The sequence below is a fragment of the Chiloscyllium plagiosum genome, unplaced genomic scaffold (genome assembly GCF_037043375.1).
Source record: "Chiloscyllium plagiosum isolate Xiang-an unplaced genomic scaffold, Cpla_swu_hap1 HiC_scaffold_20, whole genome shotgun sequence".
NCBI classification, from domain to species: domain Eukaryota; kingdom Metazoa; phylum Chordata; class Chondrichthyes; order Orectolobiformes; family Hemiscylliidae; genus Chiloscyllium; species Chiloscyllium plagiosum.
Window position 1 is genome coordinate 44,329,602 of NW_028270158.1, and position 16,562 is coordinate 44,346,163.

Genomic DNA, 16,562 nt, shown 5'->3' on the forward strand with positions numbered 1-16,562 from the left:
CTGGAGAAACTCAGCAGATCTTGGAGCATCTGTGCAGAGAAAGCAGAGTTAATATTTCGATTCCAATGACCTTGTATCAGAGTAGTCCGTCATAACCTGATAACTTAGCTTGTGCTATCAGTTAATATTTACAAATACACCTGCGTTAACAACATTTGGGTAGAACGGCATATTTTTGTGTCTCAAGCTTGCATCAAACATAGCGCTAATTTATGGATAAGTGAATACATCAGCTTCCCTTCCCGAGACAGGGCAGGGCTCTATCGGAGGGGCGGGGCTATGGGAGAGGGCGTGGTTTTGCCTGAGTAGCCTTGTCAGAGCGCGCTGGATGCGAAGGGGCGCGGCTTAGCCCTCGAGGGCCTCGTGAGGTGTTGGAAACGATGACGTTGCCACGTATCCCATGATGCGGAGCGCAGCTGGCCACGTCCCCGGGCCACGTCGCCGCCGCCGCCATTTTGAGGGGGACGGCCGGCGGAGGGAGGAGCTTTTCCAGCTCAGCCGTCGGACGGGCTCCTCTTCGGACTCTTTTTCTGTCTCCTATACACACACGCTGTCTCTCTCGGCTAACTCATCATGAATATCTTTCGGCTGGCCGGCGATTTCTCGCATTTAATGGCAATCATCATCCTGCTGCTGAAGATATGGAAGACTCGGTCGTGCGCTGGTAGGTTCCGGATCCCACTTTTCGGTTGCTATGGGGGAAGGAGGAGGTGGGTCGTCAGGCCCCACGACCGTAGAAGGAGGTGTGAGGGTGCTATTTATTATTTCAAATTGGATAAAATGTCATTTTGATATTTACCTTAATTACTCTTTTGCTAACAAGTTGCACCATGTGGAAGTGAGTTTGTGTTAATCAGATCACATTTACGTGATGCCAATAAGCTCCTAAAGATGCATGATGGCAATAATCTCTCATTCCAGTGGTTTATTCTTAATACTTGCTGACATGTAGAAAGCGTGTGGGTGGTCTGGAGTGCGGTGACCAGCGTAACCTAGCCACCCGGCCTTGCCCTGGGCTGTTAGTGGAAACCGGCCCCCTCTTCCTGCTGTTGCGGTGGCCTGGGTAGAACAACAAAACTGCTTATGGAGTCCGGTTACCTGACAAAGAACAGGGGTCAGTGAACTTCCTCCGCCCCCACCCCCACCCCCACCCCCACCCCCCCCCACCCCCACCCCCACCCCCACCCCCCCCCAAAAAAAAGACGCGCGCAAAAGTCACCACTGCTGTACTACATTGCACCCGTTCCATTTCTGCAGCTGGAGCTCTGATTTAAAAAAAAAATCACTGAAGAATTGCAATTGTATTTTTGTTGGCAAGGTGTAATAGCTTTGCAAGCACTTCATTCGAAGTTAGTTTCTGTTCGCAAGTTTGCTTTTTCGTTCTAATTTTCTGGCATGCCTAGAAGATTCAAACCATTGGTTTGTGTTTACATGACGAGTTAACTGTCAAAGTTCATCGATTGCTCAAAAGGCTTTTGTACTGTTTCATCCTATGTTTCATTTCTGCTCTCTTTCCATTGTGTGGCCCTCAGTTTGCCTGTCCTGCTCTGACGTGGCAGCCCGTTGTAGGTGTGGTGAGGGAAGGAGCTGCCTTCTCGCACTCTATAAAAGAGAAAATGTGTGCAAATCGAATGTACGTTTTTAACTTCATGTTGGTCAATGTTTAGCATCCATGTCTTTGTGTTGTTTCAGGCATTGTGCCCTGAGAATTAAAAACTGCACGACATTTTGTGAATCCTAATCTTTGTGCTCCCCTTTTGATTGGCACTTGTAACGCATGCGTATAACTTACATCCGATTCGCTAATATTCAAGATGTTTAGGTTTAAAAATGGAGAGACTGTTCAGCTTTCTGCTGCACCATTTAGCTGGATGTTTTGGTTGACTTGAAAGAGTACAATTGAATGCGAGTAAAACTGGAGTTTAACTAAATATGCAACTACAAAATATTAAGTTTCTTGCTTATTTAACTATGAAGAGCTGACCAATAAAGTACTATATTAGTTGGCAGGATTATCTGCAGGTAAATGAATAAAATCTCTGCCCTCGGTGACAGACTATTCTATCTATTCAGGTTTCATCAATGAGCTAGGCTATACCATCAGACATGAGACTTGCGTAAATCCGGAAATGATTGAGTGTACTACATATAATGGTTTTTTTTCACAATCCATTCATTGCTGAACAAACTTATGCTGGGGTCAGCTGGACCCTGAAGGGCCCCTGCCTACACTCTCTACTTCACTTTGCAACCTCCCTAATCCTGAATATGTGGAAGTTGATGTGACTTTAAAATCCTAAAAGTCTTGTAGCTTGTCTACATCAGTGTTTTTTATAATCCATTGCTTTGTAGTTTCTGCACTTGTTACTTTGCTTGCTTGATTCCAGTACAGTGCATCTACCTTGTTTGTCATTCATGTTTAATTTGTGCCTGTGTGTGAAGAACTTGGGCAAAAAGACATGTAAGCTCTCCTCTCTGAGAATTTCTAAAGAAGATATTGGAGTCTGATATATTTCTGAGTCTGCAACTGCACATCAAAATAAAACCAATATAATTTGAACACACTTTTAGCTCTAACTTTTGCAGTGCCAGCTAACACATTTATTCAGAGTATGGAGAATATTAACATGCTATTTTGAGGAAAGGATGAAAAGATTAGCCTGTTTGTTTTTGATAATATTGTAAAACTGTCTTAATGCCTTAACAACAAATTAAATAACTTGAATGATATGCTTTTAAGCAGGCTGTCCTTTGGTTACCTCAATGTTGTTTTCTGAGAGAATCTAATGTTTCTGAGCACATTAAGGTTAGGGATTGCAACTCTGACAACCACTGTCTATTTAAAACAGAGCCAATTGCAGATTGAAGTACTTTACCTTTTCATAAAACAAATCCTTAGACGTGTTAAATATATTGAATATTTGCAGTTTTGGAATGTATTTGTTTATCTGCAAAAATGTCAGACAATCGCCATTTACTACCTCTGTGACCCCTTTTTAAACGAAACAGCTCTCAATTGATGTGCCTCTTAAATTAAGCAAATAAGGGATTTGCTTGGGAAAGAATATCCTGTCTAATTGAATAGAAAAGTTTACAGCTCTTCCCTACAGTGCGTTATGTCCTTATTATTCATTCATGGGATGAGGGTGTGGCTGGTCAGGCCAGCATTTCTTGCCCATTCCTAATTGCCCGCTGGCAGTTTAGAGTCAACCACATTGCAGTGGGTCTGGAGTCACATGTAAACCAGACCATATAAGGATGGCAGATTCTCTAATTACAGTAGTAATTAAGGGATTGAAAAGAGAAAAGAAAAGGCTGTTGGTGAACCGGGTAGGTTTTTGTTTAATAATTGACAATTAATTCATCATTAGATTCTTAAGCCCAGTTTTTTTTAATTGAATTCAAATTCCACCATCTGCCATGGTGGGAATTTGAACCAAGGCACCCAGAACACTGTCTGCCTCTCTGGATGAACAGTCCAGCAATAATATCAATAGGCCATTGTCTCTCGTAAAGTTCATGAACTCTAAATTTATAACTTGAAGTTTAGATTTTGAAAATTTTTCATTTGTTTTTGTTTTAAAACTGGCTCTGAAAATTTAAAACAGCTGTCTTGTTCCTAAACACACTACTTAGAATTTAAGAGACATTGTTGGGTTTAGCTGCAATTAAGTGAGTCCGGTATTAAATTATTTTATTTGCTAAATTGTGTACTTATATATTAGCTGGCAAAAAAAAAGTTTTAAATATGCCATATTGCTTTGTAGGTTAGTGCACTTATTCCAAGTTCTTTTGGGCCACAGAATGACCAGTGTGAACTATGGGCCCCTTCAAATGTACCCTCAGTTCATGTGATTCTCCTAACTGCTTGACTTCCTTTTTTCCTCAGTCATCATTAACCTACTTGAGCTTTTATTTTAAGCATTTTTCTCTCTGACAACTATAGTCAATGGCCATCGATTCCACAGTAGGCAAATGTAATTGCAATGTATATTTTTGCTCAGATAAATTAATCTGACAATCTGGTTCATACTTTGGGCCTCTATAGTATTGACAGTTGCTACATCATGTGCAATTGTTTTATTAGAAAAATTACATTAATTGTACATCAAATTGTTTAAGTTATATCTGTCAAATCATCTTTAAAAGTCCTTGCTCTAGTAACTAATTTCTTGTCAAGAAATTCAAGTTAAGCAAGACTCATCAAATTCCACGTATGCTCTTTGGGAAGAGGGTGGGGTAGCTTCTTGTTACATAAAGTTCATAGGTACAGATAAATTGTAGCATCCAATCAATGAAGCTTGGGTATTTACCTCCACTTCTAAAATGAGTTTCAGATTTCTAGGGGTATGTTTGAGTACCATCTTCAGTGTTGCTGTGGAGCACTTTTGGACCCAACTTTGCAATTCGCAATACCTTGTCACAGGTTGAAGCTGCAGATCCGAAATGATAGTTGATACTGTTTTCGTTGGTATGGATTCCAAAAGGCAAAGTTCAACAGGGTTTGAAAGGGAATTATTGTTCCCCAATTGATTTGCTGAATATTTTTGAGACATTTTCCAAGCTAGTTTATGTAATAGCATCAATGAATTGTATACTAGTAATGTAATTTGCCCTGTATTATTTTGTATCAACAATTGTGAAGTTGCTGTAACAAATTTATAAGGAGTATTTATAATGTTAGTGGTTTGGAGTAAATTGTGGGTGTGCTTTGCTACTTTGGACTGCTGTTTGGATTGTCTCGTTTCTGGCAACTCTGCAGAATATGGATCAATGAGAATATAAAGTGCACTCACTTGTGACCCACCTTTTTAATGAGCGTTTCTAGTTCACCTTGTCATAGCTGTGGATAGCAGTTTTCTGTTTATAAGTGATATCTGTTACCGCGATAGTTAAAATCTGAGTTGGAAGATTTGTGGTTCCAGCCCCAAAGCATGCAACCTAAGTTGATTCAAAATAATGCTAGGGGAGTGATATATTTTTGGATGCCATCTTTTGGATGGAATGTTGAGGCCCTGACTGTCGTCAAGGGTAGATCTAAAAGATTCTACGATAATGTTTTAAGGAGGACCTAGAGAATTGTCTGTGTCCTGATCAATATTCACCCCTGTCCAGCATCATTTCAAAAATTATCTTGCTGGAGTTGAAATGATTTTGGATACTTAGAGGGTGAAATTCATCGTAGAACTGCTTGTTTCCACCTTGCTTTCTTTTTTGTCTTTTGTGGATTAGTATAAATCAGTTCCTGTGATTGCTTAATGTAAGAGTTAGATATAATAGCTGATCAAACAGGCAGCTTAATTGCTTGTCATTTCCCTCGTGAATACAGTTGCAGTTTTTCTTCCAGTAACATCAGGTTTTTAAATAAGAAACCTGTGAAATTGAAGTGCTGAGAGAATACTTCTCATGAGAAAGGAAATCCTTAAAGCTTGTTCCAGTTCAAACAGTATGTGCAGCTGAAAGGGATGGTAAAATTACCTAAAACAAAAGGATAACTGCTAGCTTCTAGGACTTCCTGTACACTGGATATAATTGTGCAGGGATACAAAACTTATTTGCATTTGATGCCTGACAGTACCATGAAATCAGAGCAACACATGCCCTTGTTATGAAAAGGATTTGAAATTGATTAGAGGAGAAGTATATTGGGGAGGAAAAGTCATGAATACAATAAAGGATACTAACTACCTGTAATTATCCTTGTTAAGTAGCTTGGGTTCTGGTTGTTGTTTAAATTTTGGGCATGTATTGCTGATTATTAATCCAACACCTTATAGCTTCTGCATTCTCTACTATCCTAAATCAATATTCTCTATATTTAGCATTAACTGTACACCCCCAATTTTATAATCCAGTTACTGTAGATTTTTTTTTTCATTCAGCAACTGTTGAAGAAAGTAAGGAAGCTGTATTGTAAATCCTTTGGGGAAAGTCACAAAATGTAACTTTGTCGGGACTGGTTTTGCTTTTCATGTCTGGGATTAGTTATCTTAATGCCATTATGTACCAAAGGAGTTGAGATGTCTGCTCCAGCTCTGGAAGCTAGCCAGATGAGTTTCCATCCTCCTACATTGATTGCAGATTAACACTATAGCCAGAGAACACGCCTGGCCCAACATTTATAGAAATATAGGACCAGGAGGTGCCAGTTGTGATTCTCAAAGCAAATGTTTTCATTACTTTGTCCCTCTCCTTTAAAATCAGATTAGTTTTGTATGTGGAGGAAAAAATGAGGACTGCAGATGCTGGAGATCAGAGTGAAGAGTATGGTGCTGGAAAAGCACAGCAGATCAGGCAGCGTCTGAGGAGCAGGAGAATTTATGTTGCCCTCGGACGCTGCCTGATCTGCTGTGCTTTTCCAGCACCACAATTAGTTTCATATGTCTATATATTCTGTATCAGATCTACTTAAAATTTGATTAAATTTACGCTGCAGAAAGGTATATAACACGTTCCCATGATAGTTGTTTGGTTTTATGAAATGACAGTTTTGTGTTTCGTTACTGTTGCTTTCAATCATACGGGTTTCCTTATTCAGGTGCTGAGGACTATATTTGCAGTTAAAAAGAAACATGCAGAATACATCCTTTTTGGAGCAAACGTTCTTTTAAATGTTTAAACCACCTGGGAGGTCGTAAATATGCTCGCTGTATACTTTTATTGATAATTTTCCAGATAGGTGACAGGTTTCTTGGTGCTGACTTTTTTCAAAAAGGTTGTACGTCTATTTGAATTATTTTTATGTATTGCTTGAATGCTTTTATTTAAAACATATTGTGCTGTCATTAATGCATGTATGGGACTTTAAGTATTTTTGTCTCATCAAAAAAAAAATCCAGTGTACTTCCAAACTGGGCTGTTACTGCAAAGAGCTGATTTCAATGGTGCAACTTAGCAATGCTTAATGAGCTACACTTCTCAAAGACTTGGGTTATATTTAAATTTCCTGATGTTTTACTCATCAATATTTGCCAAAACTAGCTTAAAAACAGACCTAAATGCTCTTCAGCATAGACACCTAAATGCTCTTGAATTCTATTTGGTTTTCTTAGCATCACACAGTTCCACTAAATGATGGAGTGTGAGTTTGATTTAAAAAAAAATTTGTTTTCAGAGGACTATGAAAGTGGTCCTTCAACAGTATGTAAGAGCTAGACAGGCCAACATGCTAAAGGCAATTGCTTTACCAAATAGACAATGGAGACAGGATTTAGAGTGGTGCTGGAAAAGCACAGTAGGTCAGGCAGCATCCGAGGAGCAGGAAAAGCAACGTTTTCTGCTTCTCGGATGCTGTCTGATCTGCTGTGCTTTTCCAGCACCACTCTAATCTAAACACTGATCTCCAGCATCTGCAGTCCTCAGTCTTTAACAGGAAAACATTACTCAGTCTAGAATGGAGCTGTTTAGATGTCTAGCCTCTGTGGGTGTGATGCTTTTTCAGTTGAACTGAATTGCATGTATTCTGTTTACTTTAGCCAGGTTTCAGGAATTGGATTGATTTCCAGGTTAGATATTTGAATGTTAAGGACAAATTGAAATTTGCTGTGATTCCTCTGCTCAGCTTTGTCTCCTCCCTGTGCATGAAATCCCATCACAAAGCAAGACGTCTTAAAAACAGCTGATATCTGGAATTATTTCATGATAAGGATGAGCATAGCTGGCAGGACTGGCATTTATTGTCTGTACTTCTTGTTAGCAAGATGTACTATATTTGGGAGGAGGGAATGTGAGGAAGTCAAGAGGCAGTGGAGTTGAATGTTGAAAACTTTACCTGTATTAATGTCCATGTCATCTTGAGCTATGATTGAATGGGTTGAGGATGTTTGAAGTTCAGAATGCTTTTTTTTTATATAGGCTGCAGCTGGAAATAAAAACAAGCCAAGTTTAATTTGTGCTGTTGACCCTGATAGGCATGTTAAGTTTTGAAGTGATTGTACAATGCAAATTACTCCAGTATCATTGCACTGAGAGTTTATGAAAGCAGTTTTATTGACCCTTTGGCTAGAGCCAGATAAATGCTAAATTATTTTTGAGATGCTCAATGAAGGAAAATAAACTTGTATTTCTGCTACTGAGAGGTCTGAGTGTGTGTACATCTTAATCCTCTTGGGCTAAATATTCCAGTTTGGTGCAACATTCCATTTAGCTTGCAGTCTGTTTGCTTCTGTCAACTAATTTTGGAAGTTCAATTATTGTAAACTGACATTGTAGTCCTATGGGTTGCCAAGCAATGCTGATATCATTAAATGTAAACAAAAACAGAAATTACTGGAAAATCTCAGCAGGTCAGGCAGCATCTGTGGAGAGAAATCAGTTAATGTTCCAGGTCCAGTGACCCTCCTTCAGAATGGGATCATTAAAGTTTTGGTAGCAGTATCTGTTAGTATCTTGGTATTTGCATAGCAAACTAGTGATGACAGTTTCACAGCTTAGTTTATCTAGGCCATTGTGAAATTGAATCAAATTAGAAGCTATATAAAAAATGTTCTTCCCATTAAATATTGATGACCCAGTATTTAGTCAGAGTCAAATCTGGAAATGATTCTCAACAGTGAGAAGATGTTCCTTATCCTAATTTAGTTTTTACTTTGGCTAACCTGAGAAACTACTTGTTGTTCTTTGTGGAGGAGCTGGTGTTTGGACTGGGGCGGACAAAGTTAAAAATCACACAGCACCAGGTTATAGTCCAACAGGCTTATTTGGAAACATTAGCTTTCGGAGCGCTGCTCCTCCTTTGGGTGGTTGTGAAGCAAGACAATAAGACACAGAATTTATAGTAATTTTAATATCTAAGTATCTGTATCTCTAAATCTCTTGTTCTTTGAATTGCATTCAGAGTTAGAGAATGATTTATTTTTATGTCCAAGATTTGCCAAAGTCTTTAATCTCTGTTCCTGGCTTAATGCCAATCAATGCCATATGCATGCAGTAGGCATATTTTGATTTTCGTATGCACATAACCTATTCCAATGCTGTCATACATCTTTATGTAGATGGCTATAAAGAGACCACTATCTTCCATGAACTTGGCTGTGTAGTGTTTTCAACCTACTTAGTGCAGGACAGCACTGTTGGATGACAGTACATCTTTGATGTTTTAATGTTTTGGATAATCCTATGATCAATTTCAAAATAAGATTTATATCGGGTTGACCTTCTCATTTTGGGGGAACCCTCACCCCTGCCCAGTCATGTCATTATTTCACAAAAGGGATCAGATTAAATTCAGTTTTGGAAAATTAAATGTGATTTCCCCTGAGAAAATTCTAGTAAGGTGCTACTACATAAATGTAAGTGGAAAATGAAAGGGATTTTGGTCCAATAGAAGCAATCATACCAAAGCTCAATAGCAGTGAGCAATGTAAATTAGATCTTGGAATATATGAAAATGTTGGTGTTGAGCTAAAATAATGTGGAAATCTTGCCATCCAAAGGCATTTGGGATGCTTTATGCAGTCTAATTGGCCCCAGTACAAAGTATAATATCATCAAACTGATTTTAGATTTCCCAATGATGCAAATTTGAGATTCTTGCACAATCCTTAGTATTTAGCGTATGCATTTAATTTATTTCAGGTTAAAAATAGGAAAAATTGTTAGTTCAAACTGTTATTGCATTTTTGCATTGGTTGATTTTTGTTCCTCCTTTAGGTATCTCTGGGAAGAGTCAGGTTCTGTTTGCATTGGTCTTTCTCACTCGATACCTGGATTTGTTCACTATTTTCATTTCTCTGTACAACAGTTCCATGAAGGTAAGTCTCAGACAGTGGAATGAATACTATTTCAAACGTTTATTTCTAAGTGCAGGATGTTTAGGATTACCTCTTTTGCGGTGTTGTGCATTGGAACACTTGCCATGAAGTAACAGACACCTTTGTCCATCCTCACCATTCCAAAGTTTGTAAGTACTGGCCATGTCCAAGTTTGCATATTTGAACTCAGCACACAATTTCTGTCTCTCCTATGCGTGTTCTAAGCAAAATGTTTGAAATTTTGCATTTGATGTTTTGAATATTGTTTTGTTCAGTTTATGTCCTAGACTGGCTATATTGAAAACATCTTAGATCATGGTTTTAACTTTTGTATGTCTCCTGCGTTCTTCAAAGATTCCATAGTTTTTAATCTGGAGATACTGCATGAGACAAGCTTGGAAATTGGTGACCTGATTGATAAACGTTTAACAAAAATGTATTGAAGTCCAGTGTATTGAATGAACTATGATATTGCTGCAAGCGCAGTTGTATTGAATCTGGTTGTCTGTCAGCATGGCCTTTCCAAAGCAGGGGGAAAAATAATAGGTCTCCTGGAGTTTCTGGGTGCTTACGTAAACTTTCAGAATTGCTGAGGATTGCTTGGATCAAGAGTTTTATTACTGTTAATAATTGACCCTTTTTTTCAAAAAAAAAAGGTTATCTACATTTCTTGCTCAGTTGCCACGGTGTACTTGACCTACTTCAAGTTTAAGGCCACCTATGATGGAAACCACGATACGTTCCGTGCTGAATTTCTGGTTGTTCCTGTGGGCGGATTGTCGTTCCTTGTCAATCATGACTTCTCTCCGATGGAGGTAAACGTCTAAATTGTTTTTGGTGATTTCAAGGTGTTTCCAAAAGTATTAACTTCTGTTTTTCACCCAGGTTTAAGTACAAGCTGTTTGTAGTTTTATTTTTCTGTTTTCTTTTCCAATTGTCTCCATCTATCTGTCCCAGCTGAGGGCATAGATTCGAGATTCTGCCAGGGTATCTTCTTGGACTGGACACGATGTGTAATAGCAGCAAAAATAAACTGTTTTTGGTTATTGTACTCATTGGTAATCTCTGACTGTTTTGCATCTCCTATTATGGTAGCAGCCTGTAGTGTAGTGTAGAAAAACTAACATTTCTCTAAATGTCCTCCTTTCTTGAGTAACCACTTAATAGCTAGTCCGCGTATGATTTTTAAATCTTGTTGTTCCGTCATAATGTTTGATCAGCAAGTGAAATATGGTGCAGGCTTATAGAAAGCATGAACAGTAGGACACCTTTGGGAAGGAATGTAACTATGTACTTGCTCAATCTTGTCTGACTCTTCAGTCTCAAATTAACATTATTGACTGTTGACTGTCCTGTGAATTGACCTAACAAACCGCTCAACTGCAAAAAAAAACACTTAAGCTTTATGGGTAACCAGGGATCTGTAATTAATACCAATGTTGCAGCAACACCAGCCTGAAGGAACCAATTTGGCATTAAAGTTTACTTTTTGTTGTCAGCTCAAAGCCTATTTGCTTTTGAGAAATTTCCTGCCACTGCCATCTTTTAATACATTTATTTTTATACATTATTACTTAAAGTCTTTTGTTAGCTGCTGTTCATTTGCCCTCCACTGGTGAATTACATTTGGGATTGTGAGATTAATAATAATTTGGATGGCAATGGGGTGCAGTGAGGGATTTAGATGGGAAGAGGCTTATCACAGTTTTATGGAATTTTTGTTTTGAAGGATGGAACATTTGGATCAGAACTGTAAGTAAACTTAGAGTTGTCTATGTTTTTAATATCAGAATGTTGTGTTCTATTGGGATGTCTAGCAGCACTAGCATTTAATACCCATCCCTATTTGATATTGAAAAGTGATAGTGAGCTATGTTCTTGAACTTTGTCAGTGTACCCAGGGAGTGCTATTAGGGAGGGAGTACCAGGATATTGTACCGGTGATGGGATTGCAGTTATTTTAAAGGTGCAATGACTCCTCACTTGCAGGGGAGCTGGAGGTTTGTATTGGCCCAGGCACCTACTGCTCTGGTCCTAGGTAATAAAGGTTACAATTTTGAAAAGTGTTGTAGAAGGAGTTTTGGTGAGTTGCCCCGTGGGATTACATAAGTCAGCGCTGTTGGATGACAAAAATCTATGTCTTTGTATGGGTACAAGCGGCATGGAAATTGTAGCTTAAAGTTTCAAAAAACCTCTCTTCTAGATCCTGTGGACATTCTCTATTTACCTGGAGTCAGTTGCAATTCTCCCCCAGCTCTTCATGATCAGCAAGACAGGTGAAGCAGAGACCATCACGACTCATTATCTCTTCTTTCTCGGCTTGTATCGTGCCCTGTACCTTATCAACTGGATCTGGCGTTATTACTTTGAGGGTTTCTTTGACCTCATTGCTATTGTCGCTGGCTTGGTTCAGACTATTCTCTACTGCGACTTCTTCTATTTGTATGTCACAAAAGGTGAGGAATAGAATATTTGCATTTTTCCATTCTCCATGTTTCATACAATATACTGTTTAGGAACCAAGTGTTGTGCTTGTATTTAAGGTGGTGGAAAAAGTGTCGCAAACTTTCTTGATTGAAACCAAAGTGTGCAATTTTGAATCCACTCTGTCCCCAAGCTATCCAACTGCTAGTAAGCACCCTTAATAATCATTCACAGATATCTGTAAAATGTAGTCTTGACCCATCAATGATTATTATGGATGAAAACATTTTGTCAGATAAGTCATATACAAATTTGATACATGAAAGCTTCATTAACACTTGCCGAACCATTTTAACCAGAGCACAGGCAGTTGAATATGTGAGGTGGTATGTGAAAAGAGGAGTAACCTAATTTAATATTTTAGCAAATGTATACTGTTTGTTAGCCCTAGAGTATTTGGGCTATGATTTTATGCTCTCTTAATATTGCATGTTGTAGCATGAACATGAAATTTGGGTAGAAATATTGGTTCAGGAAATGAAAAATGATAAGCCCAAAGATGATCAGAAGCTGATTCAAGTCTGACCGTAGGACCTGAGTGGTTAACCTGGGCTGATATTCCCATACAACAAAGAGGAAGTCATTCCTGGTCAGAGGTGGGTCTTTCAAATAATCACAGGCTGATTTAGGATGGTTGAGATCACATTAGATAATGGAAAGCCATGACCACTGGTCCTCACTCAGCCAACATCGTCATCAAAATGCAATTACCTGGTTATGTTAGTGTGATTTGCAATACAGTTTTAGTTGCATTTGCTTGTGTGATACATTGAGTACTCAGAGCAGTATGCTTTGTTAAACTTTGTATTTCAGACAGAAGTAGCTGGGGAATTGGAATGCACATGATGTGCAGAAAAGCCGCAGTTAGTCAGATTGTCATAAAACCACCTCTACTTCACTAATGTCCTTGAGGAAGAAGATCTAATATTTGCCTAGTCTGAACTATGATTTCAGGCTTGCAGCTACACAACTGGTTCTTAACTGCCCTCGTAAATGATCCAATGAGCAGGGCTGATGCAACTACTAGACAGTCACTAATGCGAGGAAGAAGCTAATTCAAATGGGCCATTGGGCCAAGGATTAATGATGGAGTTTAATTTAGATAAATATGAGATGCTGTATTTTGCAAAGGCAAATCAGGGCAGGACTTATGCACTTATTGATAAAGTCCTAGGGAGTGTTGCTGAACAGCAAGACCATGGAGTGAGGGTTCATAGTTCTTTGAAAGTGGAGTTGCAATTAGATAAGATAGTGAAGAAGGCATTTGGTATACCTTCCTTTATTGGTCAGAGTATTGAATATCTGAGTTGGGAGGTAATGTTGCAGCTGTATCAGACATTGGTTAGGCCACTTTTGAAATACTTTGTTCAATTCTGGTCTCCCTGCTGTAGGCAGTACATTGTGAAACTTGAAAGGGTACAGAAAAGATATACAAGGATATTGTCAGGGTAGGAGGGTTTGAGCTGTAGGGAGAGACTGAATAGGCAAGGGCTGTTTTCCCTGGAGCATCAGAGGCTGAGGGGTGACCCTTAGCAAGTTTTAGAAAATCATGAGGGGCATGGATAGGGTAAATAGATGTGGTCTTTTCCCTGGGATAGGGGAGTACAGATCTGGAGGGCATAGGTTTAGGGTGAGAGGGGAAAGATATAAAAGGGACCTAAGGGGTGACTTCATGCAAAGGGTAGCGTGTATGTGTCTGGATTTGAGCTATCAGAGGAAGTGGTAGATGCTGCATCTGAATGAGTATTGTATATGAATAGGAAAGGTTTAGAGGGATATAGGCAAGTTGGTGGCAAATGATCTAAATTGACTTAGGATATCTGGTTGGCATGGACGAGTTGGACCGAAGGGTCTGTTTCCGTGCTGTACATCTCTATGACTCTAATTCGTTAAACTATGTTAGTAAACTGGCTGTAATATGGGAATGAAAGATTTAGATCTACTGGTATGCCTATGTCCATACATTATGATTTTCCATGTATTACCATAGTCTTTCCCAACTTGTCATTGAATCATTATATTTTCTGAAATTTCAAATTTATATAACCCATCATCTATTCCCAGGTTGCAAACCAGTAGATAATAAATACCTTAATCATTGCAACAGTGATATAAATTGTGCAAATTGAAAAGATCTAAACATTTGGCCAGGAACAAGTAGCATTGTATCTGATGAACTGGAGACAAAGCTATTAATTTCTTCTAGTAAGTATGCTTTGAAAATTGCAGTAATGGGAATGTACAATGAATAGCATCATTTTTCATGTAAAATAAATCTAAAGGTTTGTCTAGAGCACCTAATACTCTTGCTCTGGTCCTATTCCCGAAACGGCACACTAGCCCCTTCAGAGTGGCAATAAATTATGATCTTGCTAATAATACCAATGTCTCTCATGAATAAATAAAAAGTTATTCCACATTGAAGTAATTGATGGTGAAGCAGTTTGACATGAAGGTTGAGTCAAGGATTTGTCATGGACTTGACAAACCCCCTCAAAATATGTTAAACAGCCTAACATTTTATTTTTGGGAGGTTGTATTCCAGGTGCATTTCGATTGCTCAAACTGATCTACTTTAAGCAAAACACACTTTATTTTCACACTACAGTTCAGACAAAATATAAACAAGAATTGGCTTAACTGTAACTCTATAAAAATGCTGAACAAAGTAATGTGTGTTAACAACTAATTAACTATTCCAGTATAGTAGCATCCCATAAACACGCCTTGGCAAAGGCAAATTCAGTAAAATAGATTCTCTCGTGCAATTCTAGCAACAGGAAGAGAACCCCAGCTTTTAGGGGGAGGAGGAATAAGCACTTCAACTTCCAGTTTCAAGATCCTAGGAACTGCAGAAAGCTAAAACCTGGTTCTGTGGGAGCTTGACTCACCATTCAGGCGGCTTCTGTTGTTCTAATGTCTTATTTTTTTAAAAAAACACAAGCTGTTTACTTTATTGGCTTTGAGCAGACCGCTCTTCATATCTCTCAACTTTTTTTCTTACATCTCTTAAACCATAATAACACTTTTTTTAAAACAGATGTGTCTGTAAAAGAAACGTTATTGCCTTAACTTTTCTCTCAATTTTTATTCTTTTAGTTCTCAAAGGAAAGAAGCTGAGTTTACCAGCTTAAGTGCCAAAGATCATCTACGTTTCTGTCGTTGGTTGCATCCAGGCAGAGGAAGCAGAAAACTTACCAAGAACGTAAGATGCCTGAGACAGAGAGCAAGGGGACACACTTAAGAATTGCATTTAAATGTCAACAGCTGTTCTGTAGTCTGATGGACCACAAACATCAGTTTTCTGTTTTACGCATCTTGCCTTTTTTATTACAGTGTAAAAATATATTTTCTACAAAAGGAATATATACTGAAAGGATGAATTACTTGCAGTGGTTTAAAATAAAATTTACGAGCATAAATTGGAAATACTGAATGTGTTTCCCTTTTAGCTGTTTACAAGGATTAAGTGCAAATTGTTTAAATAAAATTTGAAAATGACCAGTTCAATTGCTTAAACATAGTATCTGATGTGCAAAACTGGTATGTGATTTTTCAACCACTTGCTGTATTTATTTGAATTTGCCAAATTGTTTTGAAGAATTCATTCTTTCCACGGCCCCCCATAAACACTAGAATTTCTTGAAGCTAATATAATTAAATATGCCTTGTTGTCTGGCTGACAAGGTTTCCTTTATTCAATCAGTGGTTAAGCCACCTTCAGATGGAATGCATGTATTCTGTCCTTTGGCATATGTTCTTGTGAACATAGAACATGACGAATAAAGATTACAGAAACCTTACTAGATGTGCATATTACTGACTGAAAAGTGATTTGGACCTTTTAACATTAGATATTCAAGGGACCATGAGACTGAGTTTAATCTTTGGGATTTTGTTGAACAAATCACTTTTAGAATTGTTGGTCTTCGCTACCACTCTTTTGAAAACATTGGGAGGTTTATCTTGGTTTTTTTTTACACACTAAGCTGTTGCATGATATCTTGTGATACTGCCCCAAATAAACATTTTATGGAAAATGCTTCTGCGTGTTGTATTCTCGTATGTCACTATACACTTAATTTAACTTACACATAACTTTCAGAAATATCTTGCTATGAAAGCTGTGATTTCCAAGTCCCACACTTGTTTTGTGAGGAAGCTGCAAGATCTGGAGAGTCCAACTATTTATTGATGTGTGGTCCTAACTGTCTACAATTCCACACTCAAACTTATCTCCTCATAGCAAAGTCTTAAATACTGTTATTTCTAGTATGTTTATTGATTTATTAATCTAAAGACTTTGGATCTGTAAGATTCCGAGAT

General features: G+C 38.3%; 1 protein-coding gene across 1 annotated transcript; it reads left to right on the top strand.

Annotated features, from left to right (window-relative positions):
- Positions 1-482: 482 nt before the first annotated feature.
- On the top strand, positions 483-16,278 carry kdelr2b (KDEL endoplasmic reticulum protein retention receptor 2b). Its single transcript, XM_043711394.2, has 5 exons — positions 483-664; positions 9,652-9,752; positions 10,409-10,567; positions 11,956-12,208; positions 15,336-16,278. Exons 1-5 carry the CDS (start codon positions 574-576, stop codon positions 15,368-15,370), a joined length of 639 nt encoding a protein of 212 aa, XP_043567329.1. The 5' UTR covers positions 483-573; the 3' UTR covers positions 15,371-16,278.
- The last annotated feature ends 284 nt before the right edge of the window (positions 16,279-16,562 follow it).

Coding starts and splice junctions, on each gene's coding strand:
- kdelr2b (XM_043711394.2), top strand. CDS start 574: ATGAATATCTTTCGGCTGGCCGGCGATTTCTCGCATTTAATGGCAATC. Junction 665..9,651: donor GAAGACTCGGTCGTGCGCTG/GTAGGTTCCGGA, acceptor TTCCTCCTTTAG/GTATCTCTGGGAAGAGTCAG. Junction 9,753..10,408: donor TGTACAACAGTTCCATGAAG/GTAAGTCTCAGA, acceptor CAAAAAAAAAAG/GTTATCTACATTTCTTGCTC.